Source organism: Callospermophilus lateralis, chromosome 5, assembly GCF_048772815.1.
Source record: "Callospermophilus lateralis isolate mCalLat2 chromosome 5, mCalLat2.hap1, whole genome shotgun sequence".
Classification (NCBI taxonomy): domain Eukaryota; kingdom Metazoa; phylum Chordata; class Mammalia; order Rodentia; family Sciuridae; genus Callospermophilus; species Callospermophilus lateralis.
The window spans coordinates 13,870,827-13,897,248 of NC_135309.1; the positions used below are offsets into that span (position 1 = coordinate 13,870,827).

Genomic DNA, 26,422 nt, shown 5'->3' on the forward strand with positions numbered 1-26,422 from the left:
AATGTACTGACAAAGGCATCAGCTAATGGGCTGAATTCTGTCCCCCTATCCACTCACAAAATTCAAAGTTGAAGTCCTAGCCTCCAGGGCCTCAGGAGGTGACTGCACTTGGAGATAGGGTATTTAGGGGCTGAAGTTAAATGAGGTCATTGGGGTGGGCCCTAATCCAATATCACTGGGGTCCTTCTAAGAAGACGGACACAGACAAGCACAGAGGGAAGAACATGTGAACACACAACAGCCTAAAAGCCAGGGAGAGCTGTTCAGAAGAAATCACCCTGAGAACACACCCAGCCTCCAGGATGAGGGAAATCTGTTGTCTAAGGCACACTACCTGCAGTACTTGTTGTGGCAGCTCTAGCAAACTAAAACAGTATCCAAAAAGTGGACACAAAGTGAGTTTTTTAAAATACATTCGAAATCCAAAAATTTTCCCCCAAGATCCCCCGACCTCCCTGCAAAAAAAAAAAAAAAACCTCTATAACTAATCTCACACAGCAACAAGTTGAATAATTTTCTGAAATGAACTCTGCAATATTCTTAGCAGAGTTTTTTTTTTAATCATTATTTGTTGAATTATATTGGCAATGACTCTTAAAAGTCATAAGTGACATATGAAGGTCACCGGGTAGCATGAAAGCTGATGAGGAGCATGGCCAAATAATAATAAGTAATTTGATCCGTGGATGAGTAAGCTCCTTTTATCTGTGTACAGGCAAATGTCAAGGTTATTCCAATATAAACTGCCAAAACTTGTGGAAGGCTCTTTTTTTTTCCCTTTATTTATTTAGAACTTAAACCCCATTTCTTCCTCAAAAGCTTTGAGATTGCTTGAAAATTTCAAAACAAGTTGGATAATAAAATCATAGTGGAAATTCAAATGTTTGTGTTACAATGTTCACGTGAAAAAGAAGCTAACAGCAGCTCTAACTACTTTCATCCAAACCAAACAAGAAATGCCTCTGGGCTCAGATACTTGGAAAGAGAGCCCTGAGAGTCACAGCTGAACAGTACAGAGGCCAGGCCACCACCTCTACAGGCCTCTTACAGCCCGAACAGACTGGCTACAGCAGACAAGGACAGACAGGTCCCTAGAGTTCCCTTCTATAACTGCAATTTGACACCATGTATTAAGCATTTATTCTCAGCTCTAATAAAAGGTTCCATGGCCATAAGATATGGAGGGACTGCATTGGGACATCGAACCAAGTTTTAGGTCATCCATCTCAGTAGTAGACACAGAAAGCAAGTTTAATAGTGGACAGTTTTTTACAAACTCCTCTTAACCCATTGTTTTGTAATGTTTCCTTTTCTAAATCTTTAGCACTAAAATTTATAACCAAAAAAATCACTATAATTATTTTAGTTTGATTACTATGTGCCAGGTGTCATGTGAAATGATTTATATGCATTTATAATTGTCACCACAACCTCAGGAGGTGGCAGGTATCTGTAATTATTGAGTTTGTTTTCATTAAGCACAATTCATGACATGAGATTTTTTAATATTGCTACTCAAAACCTGAGATACAGCAAGAACAAAGCTAGTAAGAAATATACAAGAATGAAATGAAGTTACCTTTATAGATGATTTCTACAAGTGATCTGCTCTAGAGGATGTTTTATGAATATGAGTAGGAAACAGACAATGCCCACATCTAAATGAAGGTGAATAAGGGCTGGTCTCAATGCCTCCTTCTGGGCCTAGATTCAATTTCATGATTTTTTTTTTTTTTTTTTTAACTGGGGACTGAAATCAGGGCATCAACCACTGAGCCACATCCCCAGCCCTATTTTGTATTTTATCTAGAGATAGGGTCTCACTGAGTTGCTTAGTGCCTCACCATTACTGAGGCTGGCTTTGAACTCTCTATTCTCCTGTCTCGGCCTCCTGAGCCACTGGGATTACAGGCATGCACCACCTCACCTGCCAATTTCATGATTTTTAAGCAATATTCTGCTATAATCTGGACTTTTCTACAGTAGAGAGAATGGGTCTATTACTCAACACCAGCATCCAACCTACCTGGAAATGTTATTTTTCCTTATAAATGAATACACTGGCATCTGATCCTAGCTGGTTGGTCACTAAAACCTAACACTTATCACATCTGTTACAATCAAGGCCAGAGGCCAGGGCAAGACCTTGCACTGCTGCTCCTGGCTTGAGGAGCCAGGAAGGTTCCCCTTGTTGACATCTCTTTTGGTTCTTCTTTTATTTCATGTCTCTTAGTTTGAGTCAATGCTAACCTCAGCCAACACACCTTTATAATAACCAAAACTTCCATATAAGCAGCAGTAAAAACCAACCATTCTAGAGTTTATGAAGCAGTAAAATTTCAAAACATAAATGTTGGAGGGGTGGTTTCCTTTGCCAAATAAGGGTCATTAAAACTAACCTATTCATAAAGAAAGGCTATTAATGGAGAAAAAAGGAAAGGCAACTTCATAATCATAGAGGATTTTTTAATTAAATGAATTTTGCTTTAAAGAAAAACCCACTAGAGAGTTCTTATCACCTCAACAAAGATGCAGCCTGAAGGCAACTGATACAACTGAATAACCTCCTGAGGGGAATGGGACACAGAAGCTTTGATCCCGCTGCCTGAGAACACACAGCAGTAAGGCACATGGTGGGTCCCTGAACTTCCCAGAACCTGGATCTGAGCAGGAACTAGTTCCCAGGAAAAGCTAAACCTGCTTCGGGGCAGGTACATCCTCTTTATCCTGATGATACTGTCACCCCTAGGTTTGGATTTGGGACTACACACTTTTATGCTAGAATATTATACCATGGGATTATTATTATATATTACTATTATCTTTATTTATGCTGGAATCCTAAGGCACTGCTTTCTGTTGTAACTATTATTATGATGATATTATTTCTCGCACTATAGCATGAAGAGACCAAAGTCTGAGACCAAACTCTCATCAATCAAATCTCCTTCCAACATTTTTTGGCTCGACAAGCCTATAACCCACAGCACACAGACTTTACACACTAACCAAAAAAAGATGCACTCACAAAACTAATTTTCAATTCACCACATACCATAGACAAGGTTGTTTTTTTTGTTGTTGTTGTTTTGATTTGTTTTATTTTGTTTTCTGGTTGTTGATTGGGAAATAATGAGAACACAGCTATTTGGTCGAGAATACTTCTTGGAGACTGTAGGACTTAAAATGAACTTTGGCCAAGGAGGAAAGATTATCAACACAGCAACAGTAAATGAGAAGAAAAGAAATCAGCAAGACCTGTGCATTCTACTCAGCTATTCTAAACACTAAAAAACAGACACTTTGCAATTCTTTAATTCTGTGAGGAGATGCCCTTCTCTGTAAAGCTCAACTTGCTTCTACACATGTACTCATTAGCACAGAAGTAAAATTTAGAACAGGTAATGAGAGAATCTACAGAAGGTACTGTAAAAGCCAACAAACTTCATTTTCCCTGATCTCCTTTGGCAGCAGTGAATGACCTTGTCTTTCCCAATGTCAAGCACTGTGGTCTCCAGCTGCCTCTATCTGGTTTTAGATCTCTGATTATTCTCTTTTTTCTGGCACAGTTTTCCATTGACACAGAAATGGCTTTTATGTTGACATTTCAAAGGTCACTCTTCAGAAGGTAATGTTCAATAAAGCTGGTCTTTATCTATCATGTGGGATTCTCACTTACTGTAAGCAATTTCAAGACAGGGAATCAGCACCCAAGTTTTCTTAAAAAAAAAAAAAAAATCCTGCCAAATTTTGAGGGAAAAAAATTATTTTAAAATAGCTTATTAGTAGCAACTTTCAACTATCATTGCAGAACAATTAATGACATTATCTCTCTTAACCGAAGTACAATTTCTCTATCAATCGAAGTACAATTTCTCTATTAATTGTATTTTCTCCCCTAGTACTGACTTCTGCTTTGTGAACTTCACTGTGGTAAATCAATTATCACTTACCATTAATAAGCAGAGAGCTATCGGATCCTGGGTATGAATAGTTTAGACGACCTGAAGGTAAAAGAAGGCCGTTACTAAATTTATTTTTTTCATTGATGGTTTAAACTCATTCAATAACAGAGCTGAACTGATTGCTTTTAATAGGCAAAGTATTTAAAAAATCTGTATTATAAGACCAAACTTTGTGGTGTTACAGAAAACAATGAATCAACATGTTCTCCAAAATTCAAAAAGAGAAAGTTTGGAGGAGACAAAATACAATATCCCTCATGTTTAACAACTAAGTCATTCTAATTTCCAAATCCCCACCCAAAGTAATTTTCTTTATAACATTGTGTTCTAACTCCAACTTATAATAGCAATCTTCACATTTTTTTCATTTGTGCATTTTTTTGTTACTTTTTACAAATATTTAATTAGCAATAATATTTTCCTATGTGGCCCATAACAAAAGTGCTAGCTGATGCCTGCATGTACAGACAAACTTAAATTCAGACTTTGGTCAATACATACTAAAGATTGTATAATGGCACTTACACATGGTAGGAAATAACGAAAGTCCCTAACATTATACCCAAGAATAGTAGGCTCTTACTAAATCCTGAGATTCCTCTGAAATTTTGCAGTAGTTCAAAAATGTTTAACCTAAAATGATCACCCAAGATGCCCCTCCTTAATGAATTTATAGACATACTAAAAATGTTAGATAAGCTGTCTTTAAAAATCATAGCCATAATAATGGGGGAAAGGTAATGGATCTTTTCTACCCTGAAGGAATGACATTTCTGTTTTGGAAGAGCTTTTACGTGTAAGTTGAAGAACCTAGACCACAGCTTCTCAAGAGTGCATACTACATACACTTGAAGATATAAAATAAAATCACTATGGTATATTTTAAGTTTTCATAGCCCACATGCCCATCCACACCCATTTAGAAGAAGGGTGATGAGCCTTCAGCAAGATTTGCTGAGCTAAGAAATGGACAGAAAACCTTGGTGGGTCACTCTCTGCCATGGTCCAGCACTCTATGAATCAGGAATAGTGTGCAAATTTAAAATTCACTCAGAACTATCAACACTCCTTTAGAAAACAGCACTCTGAACTCTGACCTCTCAGAACTGTGACTCTCAAGGCTCTGAAAAGTGGATAAAGAGGTTGTCCCAAGCCCTGAGACTGGAGTGAGACTTTTCCTAGCTTGTTGAATACTCAGGACCCGAGCAGGTGTGCAGCCACATAATAACAGCTTTTCTGAAAGGAACTTTAGACCTTCCCTGTTTTAGAATCCCGTGTCTCTGAAACGATCTCCACGGTAATGAACTCCTGCCATGAGAAGAGAAAACTGTTCTTTACGGCCAGCAGCTTTAATCAATCCATACCCAAAGCCTGGAGTCTATCATGAAAAATCAGAACTCAGTTTAAACCAAATAAAATGGCATTCTAAAGTTAAATTGTTCCACTTAAAATTTCAGCTTATTCCTATTTGGGGAGTGACAGCAGGTATGGAGGTAAGAGTGAAGAAGGTAAAAATTAATTTCTACATTTCAATTTGTCTCTACAAACTGGCTTCATTCATTAATGGTAACGTACAGCCAAGTATCCAAATCTAGTAAACTCTTACAACTGTTTTAACTAGCCTGGATCTTGTTACTTGTCATAAATATATATATTTTTAAAGTATATACTTCAGATGCTAAGCACAGGAACATGACTTGAACTGTAAAAATCTTCAGGGGGCAGAGCCCAGTTTCTGAATCACCTAACTCCAAGTAGCAGCCAACCTGCTGGGATGGAATGCATGTATGACCAGGGTAGCTGTAGAATACTCTAGTAAATGCACTAACAACGAGCTATCACATACCACCTTCATGTGTTATAAAACATGCTTAAAAGATGATTTACTCAATATAGAAATAAAAATATTTAATTATATTAATTGAAATTGAGGATTAATATAATCCTTAGATTATTATTCTAAGGAGATGTTCTAACTTTTTTAATGCTTTCAGTACAATTGAAGTCATGGCTGTTCTATATGAACCAAATGTCTCTTATTTGATACTAAAGAAGGAGAAAAACAATAACAATGAGAATGCAAAAGACAAATTACCAAACTGGCTGGCCCAGTTGAACCAATGAAGTTCTACCTCATCAGAAACTCATCTTTTGGGGTATCTTTTACTTAGAAGATGCCCTTAACTCAGTAGAGAGTTTGCCTCACTGCACAGTTCCTGAAGAAACAGACCCTCACTCCAAGGATAGGTGACCTTGGATACCTTTTCTGCTCTTAGCCTTTCTGAATATAGTAATTCTACCCCTCACCTAGAGACACACACACACACACACACACACACACACACACACGACAAAAAAAATCACTGACAGAACTCAGCTGAACTCAGAAAAAGATAATTGTTTTTGATTTTTTTGACCTGATCTTATGATTCTTGTCAGGCTAGATTCAGTTTTGGTCTCCAAGTAGCAAGTACACTCATGACATTTTCTTAACAACCAGTTATTCTTTCTACTTCGATTTTAAGATTCAAGCAGTGACATTTAGAAGATTTTCTGGGGAACTTTCACAATGCTTCCCCAATCTGTCTGCCCTACTCTTCTGTAAATTCTTTCCACAACTAAACTATCCAGAGTCACTCACAGTTAAGAATAGAGCTCCTCGCATCCCTCCTGGGAGTCCCCAAGGCGGCCTTGGTGAGTGCCCCAGGGACTCCTCGCACAGCCTGTTTCACTTCCGCTCTAATATCCCTCCGCCCTCCTGGTGCCATCGCACTGACAGCACCCAGGGCTCCACATGCCACCTTCCAACCAAGGGGTGGCTCTGGTTGAGGAATATTTCTTTTAGTCCATCTATCTAAAGACCTGATTTTTTTTAGAGCGTTTTAGATTCACAGCAAAACTATGAGGAAGGTACACAGATTTCCTACACCTGCTGCTTCCCGCGTGCAGAGCCTCCCAATGATAGACATCGCACACCAGAGTGGCACATTGTCACACCATGAACCTCCACTTGGCTATCCCGGAGGTCACAGTTGACATGAGGTCCATCTTGGCACTGTGCAGTCCGCAGGTCTGATCGGCGTACAGTGCCACGTGTCCAGCATCCGTCACCCCACGGAGCAGCTTCACCTAGAAGTTCTCAGGACGCCAGCCACCTAATCATTCTTCCCTAGATCTTTTGGCTGGATCCACAGTTTTGCCCTTTCCAGAATGTCACGGCCTTGAAATCACAGAATAAAAGTCTTTCACTGAGTAGCAAGCATTTAAATTTCCTCTCTGTCTTTTGGGGGCTTGATAGCTCATTTCTTTTTAGCACTGAGTAACAAGTGTTCGGTTGTCTGTATGGACCACAGTTTATTTATCCATTCACCTACTGAAGGATTCTCAGTTGCTTCCAAGTTTTAGCAATTATGAATAAGCTGCCATAAACATCCATGTGCGGGTTCTGAGACAGTTTTCTGAAGAGTTTTTTCGATTTTTGCTTCAGATTTACCTTCTTTAGAAAACCCTTCCCAAAAGGAAGCCTCTTTTTAAATTAACTTGCCAATTGTAGGCAATCATTTCGGCATCTGACTGCCTCTCATCTCTTGTACATAATCACCATCCCTCCCCCAGCCCTTAGGAACTAGAGCTCTTCAAATTCAGCAACCTGAGCCTTCTGCACAAGCCCCAGGCTAGCTCATTCCACTGAACCCAAAACACCAGAATGGAACAAGGAAAACAAAAATAACTGAGATACCTGAATGTGAACAGAACCTAGTGCCTGTGGTTTCATTTGGCTGGTTTGTGATAACTCACCTATCTACAAACAGAACCCAGGTTTGAGTACATTTGTAATTTAATTTTGAAGGGAGAAAGAAGGCACTAGGATTTGCAAGTGACTCTTAACTCTATTTGATGAGTAAAACTCAATCTTCAAAGGCTCTTGGTATTGATTGCGTTATAAATATAAAAAAACACTGCCTGATCAGCACTACTTCTCTTAAGGGCTATTATGACAAGAAAAGTAGTAGTCTCTGGAGGCCAGCTGTGGCATTTGGAGCCAGATGCCTTGCATACATCATGCAGAAGGCGTAGGCTATATTTGGTGACATGACTCAACCCAGCCCAATACAGGCAACTGATCCTGTCACTTTGAGGAACCACACCACCAAATTCTACAACCTAGAAAAGACCCATATACCAACTAGACAATTCTACAGTAGGCGTCCATGAGCATCTGTGAGTTGGAAAGAACCAATATTTACCAAACAGACTGACAGAACAGGTGGGGTGAGGAGTGCTCACAAGAACAGTATGTACTATCATATTCTTTTAAGATTCCCAGCAACCTCATCAAAGAGATGAAAGAAAGACAGACTAGAAGCAATTACTTGATTATGTGAGCAATGTATGTATGCATTACTTTCTAATTAGGTAAGACCTATTTCCTAAAGAGGAACATATATTATTGCTAGTAAGGATTCATGAGGGAAAGACAAAATAAATACTTCCATTTCAAACAAGAGCTGAAAAACACTAAGTGTTCCTCAGTGCTACTAGGTGTCATGCTATGATCTTCTCTTAAAGGCATGCCAGCATCGTTGGTGACATGGCACCAACCAAAGAACCATAATAAGGAATGACTCTGCAAGGCTGTCCAAAACATACCCTTAGTCTCATAGATTACAAGGAACATGGAACCCTAAGTTATTCTTTTTTGGATTGGCTCAAGCTATAAAAATTTAGTTCAGAGAAAAAGGAGGGGAGGAGTTTTCAGAGAACACCATTAAGAACTTTTAACTACACACATATTTATTCACACACAAACATCTGTAGCAATTGTTTAACTAGAGGTGCTACTACTGCCTCTGTTCTTGCTAATTTTATTTAGTTCACATCTAAGTAAATCAAAGTTATGCTGCCACAAATGTTTGTTTGTTTTTGCGGGGGGCAGGTGCTGGGATTGAACCCAGAGGCACTGTACCACTGAGCCACATCTCCAGCCCATTTTATCTCATTTTTAAAAAATATTTTTAGTTGAGCTGGACATGATATCTTTATTTTATTTACTTATAATTACGTGGTGCTGATAATCGAACCCAGTGCCTTACGCATGGTGGGCAAGCACTCTACCACTGAGCCACAACCCCAGCCCCTTATTTTTAATTTTAGGTCAGGGTCTCACTAAGTTGCTTAGGGTTTCACCAATTTGCTGAGGTGACTCTCAAACTTGGCAATCCTCATGCCTCAACCTGGGATTATAGGTGTGTACCATTACACCCAGACACACGTGTTTTTTTAAAGAAAACACTCCACCTACCTCTTCTACATCTGCTGTTTTTACCCACACTGCCTGACACTCGCAGCAAGATGGCGCTGTGGGGATCTGGACAACACATGGCAGTTCACTGGATGCAAACACCAACTTTACATAAATGCAGAACCAATATTAATAGGAACTAACAAAACTTATTCAATACGTTCTGTAACTTCATGCTATGAAGATAATTTTTAGTAATTTACTCTATCAATGTAAAAATAATTTCCCAAATCAAAATCGCAAGCTTATTGTATCCCTGATCTGTCTGTGCTCCAACCAACTTCCCATAAAGGCATTTCTATGCAAAATTACAAAGGATAACTGGTTGGGACTGACACCAACTGGAGAGTCTTGTTTCTTCCCAAAGAGTCATTTAAAATTCATTAAACGCACACACACAGAGTTTAAGCCAAATAAAACCCCTCTCTGACATGAATCTGGCTTTCAGTTTCAAAGCCAGAGCTTATAAAAATCCTTGAATTCATGCCCTTTCCTGTCTCTGCACACTGCCATTTCCCCTCTCACATCAGGCATCCAGCCATTCAGAACTCCTGGTTCATAACTTCTACTTGTAGGTTACTCTCTCAGCACCCTCCTCTGCCTGCCTCCAATGTGTCAACCCAAGCCTCCACCCTCTTGTCCAGACAATTCCTTAGGTTCACATCCTATGGGAAGTCCTCCCTGCCCCAAGCCACCCCATGCTCTGGCTCAGATAACCCCCAGTGCTCCATACAGAATCCTGACACTTTTCGTACTGTACCTGAGTTATCCATTTTAAGCAACCTCTTGCTCTAGGGCAACAAAATCTTTGAGGATGGATTTTGAATTTTGCATCCTGAGCAAGTAAAGAGAAAAGTGCTCAATAAAATATTGTCAAATGAATTAATGAATATATGAGTGAATGAAACAAAGTCAGCAACTGGTGGTCTCTCTGCCTTGAAAGACACAGTGGGAAAGGCAGAATCAAACCTATCTCATCTCGTGACCTGTATCAAATACTTAGCTTTATTGAATCTCAGGAAAACAGAGGTTCATATTTCTATTTACTTCACATAGCTGTTGTGAGACAATCCTGAGATAATTTTTTGCAGAATAGCAAGAAAAGTTTCCAGGATACAATAGGTGCCTAAATAATATTAATTTCTTTCCCCTCCCTAACTATGATCCAGAGAAAATCAATAACTTTCCATTTGTGAGAGAAAGGAGATGGAGGGTTCCTCTTGGCTAGTCAGTCCCAAACTGGAACCTTGGCGAAGGAAAGGAAAATATGGGGAATCTTTCAGTTCCAGAGAAATGAAAAGTTTGCTAGTGTCCTTGGTTATAAACAGGGATACAATTCTTCTCCAGGAAATTAAAAAAAAAAAAAAAAAAAAGGAAGAAAAACCTAACTCCTTATTTTTATCATAGCCAAACTAGCAAGAGGCAAAAGAATTTTTAGGAAAGGAGAATTTTGAAAATTCAACTTAAATTTTTTCCTATTAATTAAATCAAGGAGGGTCTCCTTTTTGCACTAAGAACTCAAATTTAATTTTTAAATTGTAATAGGACAGTGAAAAACAGGCTGTAATAGTGGCAAAAAATATATAGTGATCTACAATTAAAAGTGAATGGAATAAATTTCTATAGAGTAAGGAAGGTTTCATGTAAAGGAAAGATTGACTACAACTCACGACAGGTGCAAAGTTGTAAGATCTAAAAGCATCTCAGAATTTCAGGCAGAAGGGAATGTCTCTAGAGAAGCCAGCAAGGAACTGACCCAATTAAGGAATTCAAAAGATTTCCTACTGCCAGGAAAGCCAACAGCGGAGAAGCAGGCAGGAGGCTATTTTTATCCTTGCCAGAGCCTTCTGACTCGGCTGCCACATTTAGAGGACAGAGCTACAAGATAACTTGCCTTAAGAGGATGTTATGATACCAGTGATTAATGGCAATTTTTAAAGCTCTACAAAACTAGGCATAATTTTGGTCCAAACAAAACTAACCAAAGCCAGCTTTAAAAAAAAAAAAAAAATGGATACTATAGTGAAAAAGAAAAGTAGAAAACCAACCAATGGATAGCACAAAATTTGTAAATAATCCAGGGGAAAAAAAGTCAATGCAATAAGTTAAAGTTCTTCTAAGTTACGTTGCAAAAACACTGTCACATGTGTTTTCAGAAGCACATTTTAAAAGATCCACTGAATAAAGAATTGTAGAACTGCCTCCAAGGTAAAAAAGATTTTCCAAAAACGGCTCTCCCTACCAACATGAACACTTAAAAACGACAAACTTATGATAGCCCTTGGACCCCTGGCTAGGTGGCTGTGATTGAAACCTTTGGAAATGAGAGAGAATAGACTAAAAGAAATCTAATTAACATTGTTCTGACTGACCACAGATACTAAAGAAAAAAAGTAAGAGTGCTTTTCTTATTTACAATCATTATTTTATAAAATAGACCACTACCCCTACATTGACAAGCAGATACCCATAAAACTGGTCAATGAGGGGCTGGGGTTGTGGCTCAGCAATAAAGTGCTTGCCTAGTATGCGCAAGGCCCTGGGCTCACTCCTCAGCACCAGATATAAATAAATAAAATAAAAGTATTGTGTCCAACTATGATAAAAAATAAATATTAAAAAAAAAACTGGTCAATGAAATCCAAATCCCTGAAAATAATTGACCAAGTCATTAGCTGGCTCTGCACACAGACCTGTCATCAATCTAATCATGTATTTCATTATAAGGTCTAAAGGCTTAATGAAGATTGTACTTGAATTTCATACCTAATCCAAGAATTCTCTTTGCTCTCTCTCTGAAGGCTCAGTCTCTATTTTTCTTATACACACTCAGGGTCTGAATCTTCATTCTTAGCCTTCAAAATTAAATAACAAGCTATTCAAATATCTCTGCTAATTATTTGGAGAATAAGCTGCACGAGGCCGGGAACCTGTTTTTAGTGCCTGCTTGATATCAACAGCCCAACATACTCCCTGGAACAGAGCAGATGCTTGATGTATATTTGTTGTATGAATGGCCTCGGCCAATCTTGAACTTTGTAGATATTTCCAAAGTGGAATGAGGTTGGGGGGGTGTTGGGAGGGAGAGCAGTGTATCTGAATCACTCAGGGAAGACACATGCTTAAGTCCCATGACAGACCTAGTGAATCAGAATCAGGGCAGAGAGTAAGCCAGCTTGGAAAAGTCCCCTCAGTGAGTCTATACTGACCTCCTCTCTTCAATATATGAAACCATCAAATATGAGATCCAAATCTTTTATTACAGATCATCATGATAAAATACATAAATTCAGTCCTTAGACTCCTAAATTGAAATTAGGAAGTGTTAATGTCTTCCCTGTCAAAGTAAACAAGCCTGAAGTGTTTAAGTTTTCTAAAGTTTGTTTCCCCCTTAAAGGCTACAATAATCAATGCCTGAGCCACTGAATCAGGAACAAGAGGCCCTGTGTACCTGTCCCAACCTCTAGGTACTGGAAAGGGGAAGGACTTTATAGATCCTGTTTCATCTCACTGAGCTTTGATGGTTTTCAACTATAAAATAGAGATGATAAAATTTAAATAAAAAGTTACTGTACAGATTCAGGTTAGGGATCATTCTCAAAGGATACTCAGTAAAAGTCAGCAAAATGGTACCTACAGTGCCCTGAAACTTGCATAAATAATAAATAAATAAATAAAATAAAAGTATTAACACTGCTGTCCATATGGGAGGTTTACCTCAAAATCCAAAATGCGAAAGTGTCCTTCAACCTACCTGGTACACAGAATATGCTCCAATGTTTGTGGAGCTGGATTATAAGAAGAGGCTATAAGGTAAGATATTTTCAAGTCAAATGGCTTAAAGAAGGTTTTAGTGGTTCCCGTCTTCCCCCCTAGGAACAGCCTTGTTACATAATTCCAGGATATCCCTACACACATAGCTCTGCCTTAAAGGGCAAAAAGATGGCTCAGATATCAAAAATGATACTCCAACATGTTCTTTGGTGAAGATGACAATGTAGGATAGGGTGAGTGACTTCCTCAACATTCCTCCATTAAATTCCTTTTTTATGCTATGTTCTTTTTGATATTGGGGACTGTTCTAATGACAGGAGTATAAAGTAGAATGGTTGAAGAAGATCTCTAGAACAGTATTTTGTAACCTTTGTAACTATTAAGACCTACTTTGAACAACATTATTTCATAGAGGTTCCCTCCAGGATAACAATGGAAGACCTCTACCCTCATCCCCAATCCAGCAAAAAAACACAAAACAACTCAAATGTTAACGAAATAACCTTAGGAACAATATGAATTCACAACACATTTAAATGTATTCTGACTGCATTACATCAGTATCCTCATGCTCTTAGAAGATAATCACACATACATAAGTGACATACCAATTATCTAACTAGAATGCTCGGTCACTAATGGGTTCACAGGCTCCATCAAACAATTTCTATAGCTGAAGAGACTCATGGTCCACAAATGGAGAATAGAAATGTTTCAAGAGGCCAAGTAGAAAATAACTGTTTCCTAAACAGTTTTTAGGCCTATCTCAAAAAGAAAAGATGTAGTCTAGAAGCAAAGCCTTCATTCAACGGATTCAGTTGATTCAGTTGACTGGTTTGTGTTTATACACATGCTTTCCACAAGCTACTCAATATCAAATACTGCCACATGCAGACTCGCATGATAACATGTGCTACTCTGTCATGAAACTGTAAAAACATTGAATTTTGTAATGTAAGAATATATAGAACTGCCTACGGTAATTTAAAATTCATTGAGATCAACCCCTCTGATTACAGGTGAGAAAAGAAAAGTGACCAACCTCAGGCCACACAGCTGGTGATGGCATAGCCAGATTTGAACAAAATCCCAAATGTTTCTCTTTTTGTTTCTTAATACTTCAAGAAGTATATTATATGTTAACAACTTCTGATCATTACAATAAAGAGATCAAGCTAGCTGATTTAAATATCTCTATTTAGACAACTATGGTAGATATTTATTATTTGGAATATTACAGCCAGTAGAAGTTAGATTTAAGTTCTTTATACTTCAATTAATCATGTCTGATCTTCAAACTAAGACTTGTGCTGTATTGTTGGTTTCCCAAGCACTAAAAAGGGCCCTCTAATTGGCTAACTCCTCCTTCTCTTTCCCAATGTATAGCAACTGGCATCTGCCCAACTGGATTCCAAAGAGATTATGGAACTGCTTTTCCTTCAGAGTTCCACTAATGTTCTTAATTGACTGGTTACCAGGTAAAACCAGGGATAAAACAAAGCCTTGCTTTTGGATCTGAGTGCACTGGTGTGGGAATGAATTCAGAACCAGCCAATTAGACAAAACAATGAAGCCAGAGGCAGCAGAGGATGGGCACTACAACAGCTTTTTCAAAGAGTAGTAACTAGTTTAAAATTAGTTAAAAAGTCTGATTTACACAAACTTTACTGCTGAGCAGCAACAAGTTCAATGTGGGTTTATTCTGAGGTTTTGGCTCCCCTCCCCCCTTCCTCTCCTTTTAAACTGTTAGAGGGAGGACAGAGGCAACATGAGGGAAAAAAGAAATTCACAAGCCAGGCACAGATAGCTGATAAATTAATCAAGTGCATACAGCATTCAGGTAAAAATTCCATGCATATCATCAGGAAGCAATAATTTTTGAGGCTCAAGTGTGAACTATTCCCTCTTCCTGTTGCTGAACTGCATGTGATGAGAACCTTGGATATTTTTATGACAGCTTTCCCTCCCCCAAAGTCACCCAACGCCACAGTCCAGGATTACATAACAGGATCAAGGAAGGCCTCAAGACCTTCACGATGACAAAGGGTTTATTAAGCAGATATTAGTATATGGGGCTGTTTCAATAGCTACCAGCAAGTGAGAAAGCAAGAATTACCTCTCTAGGTGGTTTTATAAAAATTTAACAGAAACACATTAAGAAAAAAATATAAGTGACACTATCAAAAGGTACACTATGCTCAAAATTAATCAGGTGTGTAGCACAAGCAACATGGATATCTAGAAATGTGGACCCATTTTCTCTTAGATAAACTGCTGGAAGTCTAAAAGCCTTATTCCTTAAATTTTATTCAGATTTCACTTCTAAATGGAGACTATTACTATTTTTTTCTGTCCATCTGGTAAAATCCACCCATACATACACAATACGTAATGCAACAATGTAAGTCATTAAAGAAACTTATCTATTAATTTGCTACCTGATTATTACTTGCTTTCTGATTTGTTATCTTTGAAGTGTTTAGTTACCACATCTACTTTATTACTTTACCAGTCCCTACCCTGAATGTATATCAAACTAAATTCAATCATAGCACACAGTTTCCCCCAGCTCCTCTCCACCCTCACCTCCTCACCCAGGTAAAAATCAGAGTTGTGTCACCAACTCAAAATAGGATTCCTCTGCTCAATATTCAAGATGAAAGTAAGGGACTGCCTAAGTAATTGTGAACTCACATGATGAATATGACAATTGCCTGTGTAATTTTCAGATCAAATAAAAACAAGGGTCAAATATCACAAATATGAGGAGGGCAGATGGCAAAAGATCACTACTTTCGACTTTCAGGGCATGTTACGCAAGGACCAGGGCCCATGAGGGTTTGGCCAGAGTACAAGATGTGCTCAGCACGAACTGAGTTGGTTTCAGTTCAGAGGCACAGCAAGGAAGATCCCAGTCCAATTCAATGAGCAAATGAACGTTCACACATCACATTTTTTTCTCTCCCAGGCATTCCCTTTCCCTCCTCCCTTTAAAGGGGGGAGGGGGAAACAATAGCAACCCCAAATCTGGAAAAGCACAACACACTGTTCAAAGTCCACACCTCGTAAACTCTGCCCACACAGGGCCCTGAGGAATCCAATAAATCCTGATCAAAAGTCAACGAGAAAGCAGGCAGCTGTTCAAGTTAGGAAAAGGCCCTGTACCAGCAGCGACGCAAAGCATCTTGCCCCACAACCATGCCCTCTTCTTCCTCAGGACAGTTACCTCAACAGGAGAAAGCCCAGGTCCCATCCTACTTGCACAAGTAAAGGCAAAGGAGACTGTGTAGGATGTTCCATGTCCCTGGTCAGGAAAGGGAGGTTCAGAAGGAGAGGAAATCCACTTCATGTCTAAACAGCCACACACCATGTTAACTATAGCCCAGTTTAAATTGTACGCTTAGGTATACACCTCACCCCATGACCCAGGAGGTTTTTAGAAGGAAGGTAATTTTCCACTCTCTGGAGATCTCAGCCACTCCCCTACTCTGCTGCTTTGAATTACTTGGTATCACCCAAAGAGAGCAAGAAAGAGCCAGCAGTTCAGGAAGGATCTGGGCAGGCATGCAGGGCAGCTAGAGGGCTGAACCTGGATCCTAAACACTCCTAACATGTAAAGATTCCTGGATTTGCCAGAAGACATTTGATACCATATAACAGCAATTTATCTGGAAGGAGAAATCTGATTATGAATCCCAAGAAAATTGACTGGTTTGCACTGTTCATTTCTTCCATATGGTACCTTGCACCACGCCCCACTAAATGTCTCTAAAGGAAAATGGCCATCTAACCCTGTAAAAAGAGTGGGGGTGGCTGGGGTACTGAGTTATCTGTTCTCAAATTGCCACAGCAAATCCATTTAAACAGAGAAAGGTTAAACACTGTAAGAATGATACTGCTCCCCTACACCATTCCTTCTTGAAATAAATCCTTCTAATATTAAAGCAACAGAACCTATTTCCATAGGAGATCCTCTAATTTTTAACATTTTTATTTATGCCCAGATTATTTCAAGTTTATAACATATAATTTAAATAAATGAAAGAATTTAATCCTATACATTGTAACTCTCAGTAAGTTTCTAGAGCTCTCAGTCTACATAAAGTGCATATCCATATAAAATCTGTTCTAAGACATCTGTTTATCAGTATATAATGTCTCTTCTCCAACACAGAGAACTGAGTGATGGCAATTTGGAATACAGGAATAAAGATAAGTGAGTATCAAAAAAAAAGTTAAGGTTTCTCAGATATTGCTTCTTAGACAGCAGCACTAAATTCATTCTCTCCCCACAATAAAGATATAAAATTTAAATAATTATCCCAACAGTCACTCTTTTATAGTGACATAAAAAAAATCTTATATGAAATTAATGAAACAAGCTTTTGTACTAAACTTGCAACTGAGTTTCATGATTTCCTTCAAGAAGAATATTATAAATTCTTTTGCTTAGCAACAAAGAAAAGAGGCACAGATGGAATTTTTGCCCACTCATTTAAGCATTTGTTTCAAACAAATTTTACAGCAATGAAAAGTAGTGGGAGAGGGCCCCTAAATATAATGTGCAAAGAAAGAAAAAAACATCAAGATTGTGTTAAAACGAAAGGTCACAACATCTTCGGCAATCAGGAATTAAACATGAAGCGTTTTTGGAGTAGATGGACAATGTTTAAAATAAATGTGTATTAAATGAATGCATGAAGCAAGTGAGGCAGTGGCGTGTTGAGCTGTGTAACAAGCACCACTTCTATTCTGCATACACCATCGGTTTTCTGAGCACACAGGCATTTGGACAAGACAGGTCTCTAATCGCCCTGCATTGCTGAATGTGATCCCTTACTGCCTGCATTCAAACTAAATATCTGAAATGCCTGAAACTCACAGGAAATATGGTGGGTATGCCAAGTCCCCCCCTTCCAAAAATTGAAAGCAAGATATATTCTCAAACAATACGAGGAAAAAAGACTCCATTTTTACCATATTCAAAGGAAAATTAGGATGATATTCTGATTCATAATTCAGTTAATATCTGAAAAACAACTATAATGTTTTGACAATTGCCTTTGTTCTTGCTGTCTCATTCTGACATTCTACTAAAATGAAGCAAATTGGATGTTGAATTGTTTTTATATATCAAATTTTAAACACTCAGCCACTCTATGAAATTGTGAATTGTACATTCTGCTGACATCTGATAATTTTCAAGTACTGTTTTTTGTCTCTTTATCCAGTACGTCTCCTTCTGCCTCCATTCCATAGCTACTGCTTCTTGGTTTATTCCTAAGTCCTTTTATTCCCTTCACATGGGGGGTAGGTCTGTCTTACAGGATAAGCTGAATATAACTGCTTTATGAATCTTTATTTCACAGTGCCCAACCTATGCTTCAGACGGCCAAAAACAGATGTACTCACATGTGGTTTTAATCTATTCCATGCTGCTCTATTTCTAAATAATAATTACCGTTTCACAGGCGAGAAAAACCCACAAATACAGTAAGATAAAATAAGCCCAAAATAAGCATCTGGGCATTTATGATAGTAAAATATTTTTCTATCCAGGGAAAAAATTCTTGATAAGCCCAGTAATACTGCGGCGATGCGCAAGCCGCCGCACAAGTGATCAGAATTCAGAATCAGCCTGTAGCTCAGGCTCTGGGCTTATGAGACTGGGTGTGCAGCAAAGAAAACGACATCAATCTCTGGGGACAAGCTTCTGTGGACTGTTGCTGGCGCTGGCACTGGTTATGGAGAAGGCAAGGCACAATTTCCAGGATAAAAATAACACAGAGACCTGCCAGCTGACCAGAGAAAGGACGCAGCGATAAGAGAGAGGGCGGACCCCGTTCCTCCCCAGGGAGCGAAGCCCCTGTGAGAAGATGACAGTGGCTTTAAAATTCTTAGAAAATTAGTTAAAGAATAAGTTATTTTTTAAAAGAAATGGATATAAATTATGAAATGAAGACAAAGTCCTCCTGAACATTTGTTGGGGAAAAAAAAGATAAAAGTTTTCCAGGAAGCCAGCTGGAATCAACAACACATTCAAAAACAAAATCAAAAACAATATCAGAAGTTCTCTAGGCATATCAAGTATCTTATTTGTGGATGACAAAAATAAAAAAATTAAACACCATATCAAGAGAGATTTTTTTTTCCAAAATGGAAAACATAAATTCAATTTTCTGGCTTTTTGTTCATGTAAATTAATTAAGCTGCAACAATAAATTCAACTTTTAGTTTTGTAGCCATTTTAGGTTTCATTATTTAAATACAAACACAAACCACATATCTATGAGCACTGCCATAAAAGCTAAAAATAAATGGGATTATTCATGATATGCTTTGTCAAATTATTAATATAAATTGAACTCAAATAAAAAATCTGCCTTCATGTTTTAAAAAATTCCTCAATGATCCTTCTAATTCAATTTCTACATTTTTTATTCTGAGAGATATATTGCTCTCTACTGGTCTCATAGAATGAATGCCAATTTCTATTTCTGTTCCAATGAAAGCAGAGCACTGGGAGAGGTATTTTATTTATTTACTTTCAAAATGGATTGGCAAATTTTAGATACCTATTCTAAAAAGACAGTGTTATTTTGTTAAGATATTCAAATTTTCTTATTACCTTTAAAACAAATCTCACAAGAGAATCACTGTTAAAATCAAGCATGATATTTCTTAAACTATCTAACCTGGAACAGAGTTTGATAAGAATAAACTATTTCCCTGAACAACACTACATTTTGGTAGTAACAGACTACAATGATATCAAGTTCATGATCTTAGTTTTAAAAATTATAAACTAGCTTTGTAAGACTGCCCTTACTTATGAATTTTTTACTGCTCTTTGAAGGAAAAAAACACACTTAGTACCTAAACTTAAACTGAAGCTGGTTTTCTCATTTGATGTATATGAAAAAAGACTTAATAGATATTTAGTAACACGCCATGCCATATTGTTTCTTGAGTGTCTTCTATAACTAGGCACGTGCTGGATTTTACAGATACATCACATCATTTAACCTCATGAGCACCACAGAATGTAGTGGCAGAGTGGTGGTTTAAATCCAGACCTGATGCCAAAACCCCTGGTTTTTCCACCTGCCATGCTGCTTCTTATAAATCACAATTTCACAAAATCTTAAGGTTCCCACACTAGATAAATCACACATAATTTTTTCTATCATTTAACTTTTGATTCTTCCTCCCTACAGAATCAGCTAAAGAGAATTAAGGGAAAATTGATGAGAATATGTTTAGAAAAGGAATACAGAATAAAAGTGAACTTTATATAATAATCCATTTAGCAAACTAGAAGATGGACATAAAACTGAGATATCCTAGCTAAAACTGACAGACCAAGGAAATTCTACAGTTAATCCTATAATAATGTGTGCAAATTCTTCGTATTTATTTCAGTACCAGTTACAGGTTTGCTTCTTAGAAAAGTCATATAACAAATTATATCTACTGTTGTTTGTAGCCTGTGTTTTCTCTGATAAAAACCATAGGCACTTACCATGAAAAATGATTTGACTACCTATCATTCCTAGGATCCAGTATGTAGGAGGCTTTTTAAAAAAATGGCTAAAAAAAAAATTAAATATATTAGGAATAAAAGAGCCTAGCACAGCAGTGCGTGCCTGTAATCTCAGCAACTCAGAGGCTGAGGCAGAAAGATGGTAAGTGCAAGGCCAGCCTTAGCAACTTAGAGAGACCCTGTCTCAAAATAAAAAAGATTTTAAAAAGACTAGAGATATAGATCAAGGGTAGTACAACCCTGGGTGTAATCCCCAGTACCAAATAAATAAATGAATGTCCTTCAGCTACTTTTTTTGTACTTAACTTTTAAATCTGAAGTAATTATAGATTCTCACCAAGTTACAAAAAAGTACTACAGAGAGATTCTCACGTGCCCTTTATCTGGTGTCCCCAAATGGTAACATCTCACATCACCATAGTACAAAACCAGGACACTGACATCATATAACCCCAGACCTCACCCAGATTCCTCCTAGAGTTACTCTTCTAAGTGCAGTTTTCCTGGTGCTAGAAATGGCCTCAGACCCTCTTCACCTTTCATGATGAGAATATGAGAGTGGAGAGGAGGAAGGACTGCATAAGTCAGAGTGCTGGAAAGCAGCGAACAAAACCAAGTTTGAGAAGGCATCTTTCTTAAGAGATAGAGCATGCATCTGGATCAGAATCATTTTCCAGAATCCCACGAAGCATTCAGTAAGAACCTTCAAAATATTATTAAAGACCCTTGAAACAGTTCTAATATTTCAAAGTTATCTCGTGAAATGGATGCATATGTTTGTACACATTATTTTTCATCTCTCCAGAAGCCCCAAAGCATTCCTTATTTTTTTTAAAAAAAGGACCCCTATTGGTCTTTTTAAAATATTTAAACATATTACTGCAGCAGTAATATGATAAACCAAACTCAAAGGGAAATTAACTGGCTTGTCACCACTTGCCACCTTTGCCACCTTTGTCCTTAGAACAAAGCTCTACATCTGGCACAAAGCAGGCTCTTAAAGGCCACATGAATGAATGAATGAATGAACGAACGAACTAACTAACAAATAAGTGGGGTTACCAATATACTAAACACTCCAAATTTCTTTGGGAAGAAAAAAAAATAACTTGCAGCTGGGGGTGCAGTGGCACAAGCCTGTAATCCTAGTGACCTGGGAGGCTGAGACAGGGGGATTGCAAGTTCAAGGCCAGCCTGGGCAACCTAGCCAGACCTGTCTCAAAATAAGATAATAAAAGGGCTGGAGGGATAGCTTGGTGGTAGAGTGCCCCAGAGCTCCAACCCCAGTACTACCAAAAACAAACAAAAAATCTTGGTTCTCACTTTTTAGTAAACTGCGATTTTTGTGAAAAATGTTTTATTTTATTTTGTGGAGTAGTTTTCACAGAATCAGAAGAAGGGCCTTTATAGAACATGTAGTCTGGTAAATCCCATCAAAGGTACATGCTGCACCTGACAATGAAAAGAACCCACCACGTCCTATCCCACATTTGGGGTGGGGCTGGCATCTGCTTTTTATTGCTGAAACTCCCAGGTGATATAAGGTCCTATAGCATAAAGGTGAAGAAATAGGTCTGCTCAAGCTGAATGTTTTTTCAAGATACTACGGCTGGTCAGTACCAGAGTTGAGACCAGAAGCCAAGCAGGAATACTGCTACTTTTTAAACATAATACGTAAAAAAAAAAAAAAAAAAAAAAAAAAAAAATTAATTATGAAACTTATTTTAATTGTAAGAACTGTTGGCCATCTTTTAAAAATTTACAACTAGGCAGAATTAAAAAAAAAAAACAAACCTATCAAGACTTGACTCTTGCTGGTTTATAGTCACTAGCATAAGTGGGTAGACATATACAGTTAGGGCCCTGAGAAGATTTTTGCCTGATACATTAAAAATAAATAAGAATACAGTTCATGCTTTGAGCTAACTGCCCACTTCTACCAATTTGTCCTCTTGCAGGACTTAATTTGGTATCATAATGGGTCTATTATATTATAGATGCTCATCAAATATGTTTGATTTTTTAACAAAAAGTTCATGTACAAAATTGAGAGCACTTACTTGATATAAAATATGACTTTATAATATTGGCTATATGCTCATCAGATTAAATAGATAATATACGTTCTGACTATCTGCTAAAATAGAATAGTATATTTCTCAACTTACCTTTAATGGAATCATTCTCAGCTCTCATTATGTCAATGAGTGAACTCTCCAGGGAGTGCATATCGAATGTCCTGGGGCGGTCCTGTAAGTCCAAACACCACAAACCACTTTTTAAAACAGCATTTACATGTAAAAGAGGAAAACAAGTTGCACTTCATGGGACAGAGATCAAAAAACAGCAAAAGTACTCCCTTTCCATATCAGGTACATTATTACTTCATGTTATTACTTATCCTTTCAAAACATCAAAAACTACAAAGTACATAGAGCTCAGTAGAAAGTAATTTTGTTTTTAACAATGTATTCCAACAAAGCACAATTTTTATTAATAAAGCATAAACCATTAAAACTAATCTCCATATCAGTTAAGAACATTAAATAAAATATAAATAAATCTATCTTTTCCACCACTTGAGACTGTAAAATGTGGCAAAGCTTTCTAACTTGTTTCAAGACTTACTTCTAAACTGGCATCTCTGAGCACTCTCAGAATAGATATATTTTCTTATAAGCCAAGGTTTGCTAATAGTCATCAAATATCTGTTAGATAATATTCCAAAACAATATTACTGGTTAATCATGAAAAAGACATTATACCCTCAATGAAAGAAAAGAAAAATACTTGATTAATCTCTTTCTATATTACCAAGGCTGTCCTTGAATTCTAATGATTTACATTCTCTGAAGATTTTTTAAAACTAACAACTCATTCAGAATATAGACAATATCCCCAAATACATACACACACACACACACACACACACACACACACACACACACAATACATTTTTAAAAAAGATATAATCACCCCTCTCCCAATATAAAACTCAATCTGGAATAATGGGTCACAGGGACAGCTCTCATTACTTTCACAAAGCTTTCTCCAAAGAGGAAACCATGAGGAGCTGTGGAAGCAGGTTCCATCTCTCCCTGCCCCCTAGGCACAAGGTAGGAGGTCCCCAAAAAACCCAGCCCTTACCCTGATAAGTAAAGAATAAAAGACACAGATCAGAGTCAGCATCTGGATGAGAAAACCAAAGGCCATCCCAATCTTATTTACCATGTCAACTTGGAAGAAAGGTGTAGGATACTTGTTCTCTGAAACCCTGGCTCAACCAGGTGCATTTTAAGAATGGGTGGGGACTCCTAAATATATAGCAAATATCCTACTGCTCTGGGAGTCCTCAGGATGAAAACAACTACAGATAACTCAAATTAAAGTCTGGCTTGGTAAGTTAAATGAAGGAGAGGAAACCTTTTCATATTAAACTCTGAGAGGAAGCAGCGATCCATGCTTCTGATCCACCCCCTACACACAGAATATTAATGGGCTTCCAAAGCAGACAGACAGGCAGGTTCCATAAAACTCTCTTCACTTCTGCTTTCTCTTCCATTACTTTTCTTGCTTATTTCTTTTCTTTCTTTATTCTGGCGCTAGGGAGTGAACCCAGGGACTTGGGTATTCTAAGCACACACTCTAGTACTGAGCTACAGTCCCAATATTATTTTTTCTTTTTCTTTCTTTCTTTCTTTCTTTTTTCTTTTTTGTTACTGGAGATTGAACTCAAGGTCACTTTACCACTGAGCTATATCATCAGCCCTTTTAATTTTTTTATTTTGAGACCAAGTCTGGCCTCAAACTTGCAATCCTCCTGCCACAGCATCCCAGCCCAATATTACTTTATAACTCAAAACTTTAGCTTCTTAAAAAATTCACCTCCAGGGCTGTGGCCATAGCTCAGTGGTAAAGCACTTGCCTAGCATAGGTGAGGCCCTGGGTTCGATCCTCAGCACCACATAAAAATAAATAAAGATACTGTGTGTCCATCTACAACTAAAAAAATATTAAAAAACAAAAATCACCTCATAATTTTATTGTTTCTTTGCTTAATTGGTGGGATCTCCCTTTTCTATTTTCCAAGCTAACTTCTAGAACCTCTGATAGCAACTATCCTTCACAGGAGAGCATTTTTGATCAAGCTGACATTTCTCCCTTGTGCTGCTCTAATACCACGCCCTGTACAATTATCATGCTTCCCTGAAGCAGGGCCACTCCTCACCCTGCCCCACCATGTAGACAGATACTCACTCAGCAGTATTTACCAGATGGACTGCTCTGTAATGCAAACTGTTCATCCCTGTGATTTGAGGCATCTGAACACAATTCTATTCAGATATAAACAATATTAGAGGAGAATGATGCAGGTTCCTCTGTGGGGGAGAAAACGGGGTCTTAACACAGGGCTCTGCTCTGAGAGTGGTGGCCACAGCCCAGAACCTCCTCCCCACTTCTCCTCCGGAGTCTTTTTTCACCAGCTTCTCCTCAGCAAGATTCACAGAGCAGCAGGAGGATGTGGCCAGAATCAGAACTTCTGAAGGTCAGTACTGCATGTCAAGCACTGAATCACTGTATTTTCTCTGAGCAGAGAAGTGCATAAGAAGGTCACGAAGCTCCACCAGCCGTCCGGCCATAGCTGGACTGGCCCTCCTCTTGGCAGTCTAGAACCAGGTCATAACTGGGCCTTCCCGACAACCCATCTCCCACCACGCCCATACTGAAGGCCAGACTTCTGGGTTACTGTTCACCTGACTGTCCCCTGACTGCGAGGTTCCGAAAGGCAGCAGCTGCATCCTACTTCAAATGTTCCCAGGGAGTCCGCCTCAAATGGGCGCCTATATGCCAAAACAGTCATCCCGTCAGTCCCTAGTACTAGCAGGGTTCTGAGGTGAGGAGCTCCCTGGAAAACAACTTTTGTCTATGTGTGCCATGGCACAAAACAGGTGAAGAAGCGCTGTCCCACATTCTGTACCACCATGTCCCAAGCACATTCTATTAGTGCACAAATGTTGCAACATCAAGGAATGGATGAATTCCTTCAAGTCATTTTTAATGTTTAAATATTTCTTCTTTCCTACTTCCTTATCTTAAGGTTTGTTTGTAGATTTCCCCTTTCCCACTATAGAGCTGTATGTTTTCTTTTGCCAAAATAAATAATGGAGCAGGAGGAAGAACTCGGCCTATTATTCTTTTTCAGGCAAATAAAGCAGTAAGCGACCTTGTGAATTTCCGGAACTTGCATTCTGACAATCACTGATGAAGAACGCCAAAGAGAAGCAGTTGAAAAAGAATAGAACACATAGAGGTTTTTGCTTAGTTTCTTTCATAAGAGCTCTTCTCATTAAGTCAAGAAGCCCTGTGAGTTTCTACATGGAGTACTAGAACTTAGCAAATAATTTCACAGCATCCTCTGCCCCAAGTACACTGCCTGGAACATAAATTTTTGCTAAACTTAATAACTGATCATTTCTAAATGGTAGAGTACATTAGAGCTAAAATTCTAATGAAAAGTTTAAATTTCAGTAGTATTTTGTGTGATTGAAAAAAACAAATCCTTTACCCCTTTTCCTTTAAATTTTATGATTTAGTTGAGGGGTGACAAGTAAATAACATTATACAAACTCTAATCAATTGCAATGCATCAAGAAGAATTCTCAGACTCTATGTGAACTTGGAAGGACACTGCGCCTCAACAGATTGCTGGTGATTATATTAGACGCAAAGTATAAAGCCCAGTGGAACAAGCACCACATTCTTGCCAATCCTAGTCTAATATGTATTCTTCTCCACAACCCAACCATATTAGGAATTATACTTATTATAAACTACATT

General features: G+C 38.1%; 1 protein-coding gene across 5 annotated transcripts in view; it reads right to left on the reverse strand.

Moving 5' to 3' along the window:
* The window catches only part of Cpeb4 (cytoplasmic polyadenylation element binding protein 4), a 65,019-nt gene that overhangs the window by 21,492 nt on the left and 17,105 nt on the right, over positions 1 to 26,422 (reverse strand). For 3 of the 5 annotated variants that reach the window (XM_076856327.2, XM_076856326.2, XM_076856330.1), the window contains exons 2-3: positions 22,753 to 22,834; positions 3,954 to 4,004 (exon numbers count right to left, since the gene is read on the reverse strand). In XM_076856327.2, the coding sequence (XP_076712442.1) occupies positions 3,954 to 4,004; positions 22,753 to 22,834 (133 nt within the window). The remainder of the gene's footprint in view (positions 1 to 3,953; positions 4,005 to 22,752; positions 22,835 to 26,422) is intronic. The other 2 variants (XM_076856329.2, XM_076856328.2) reach the window with 1 other exon arrangement.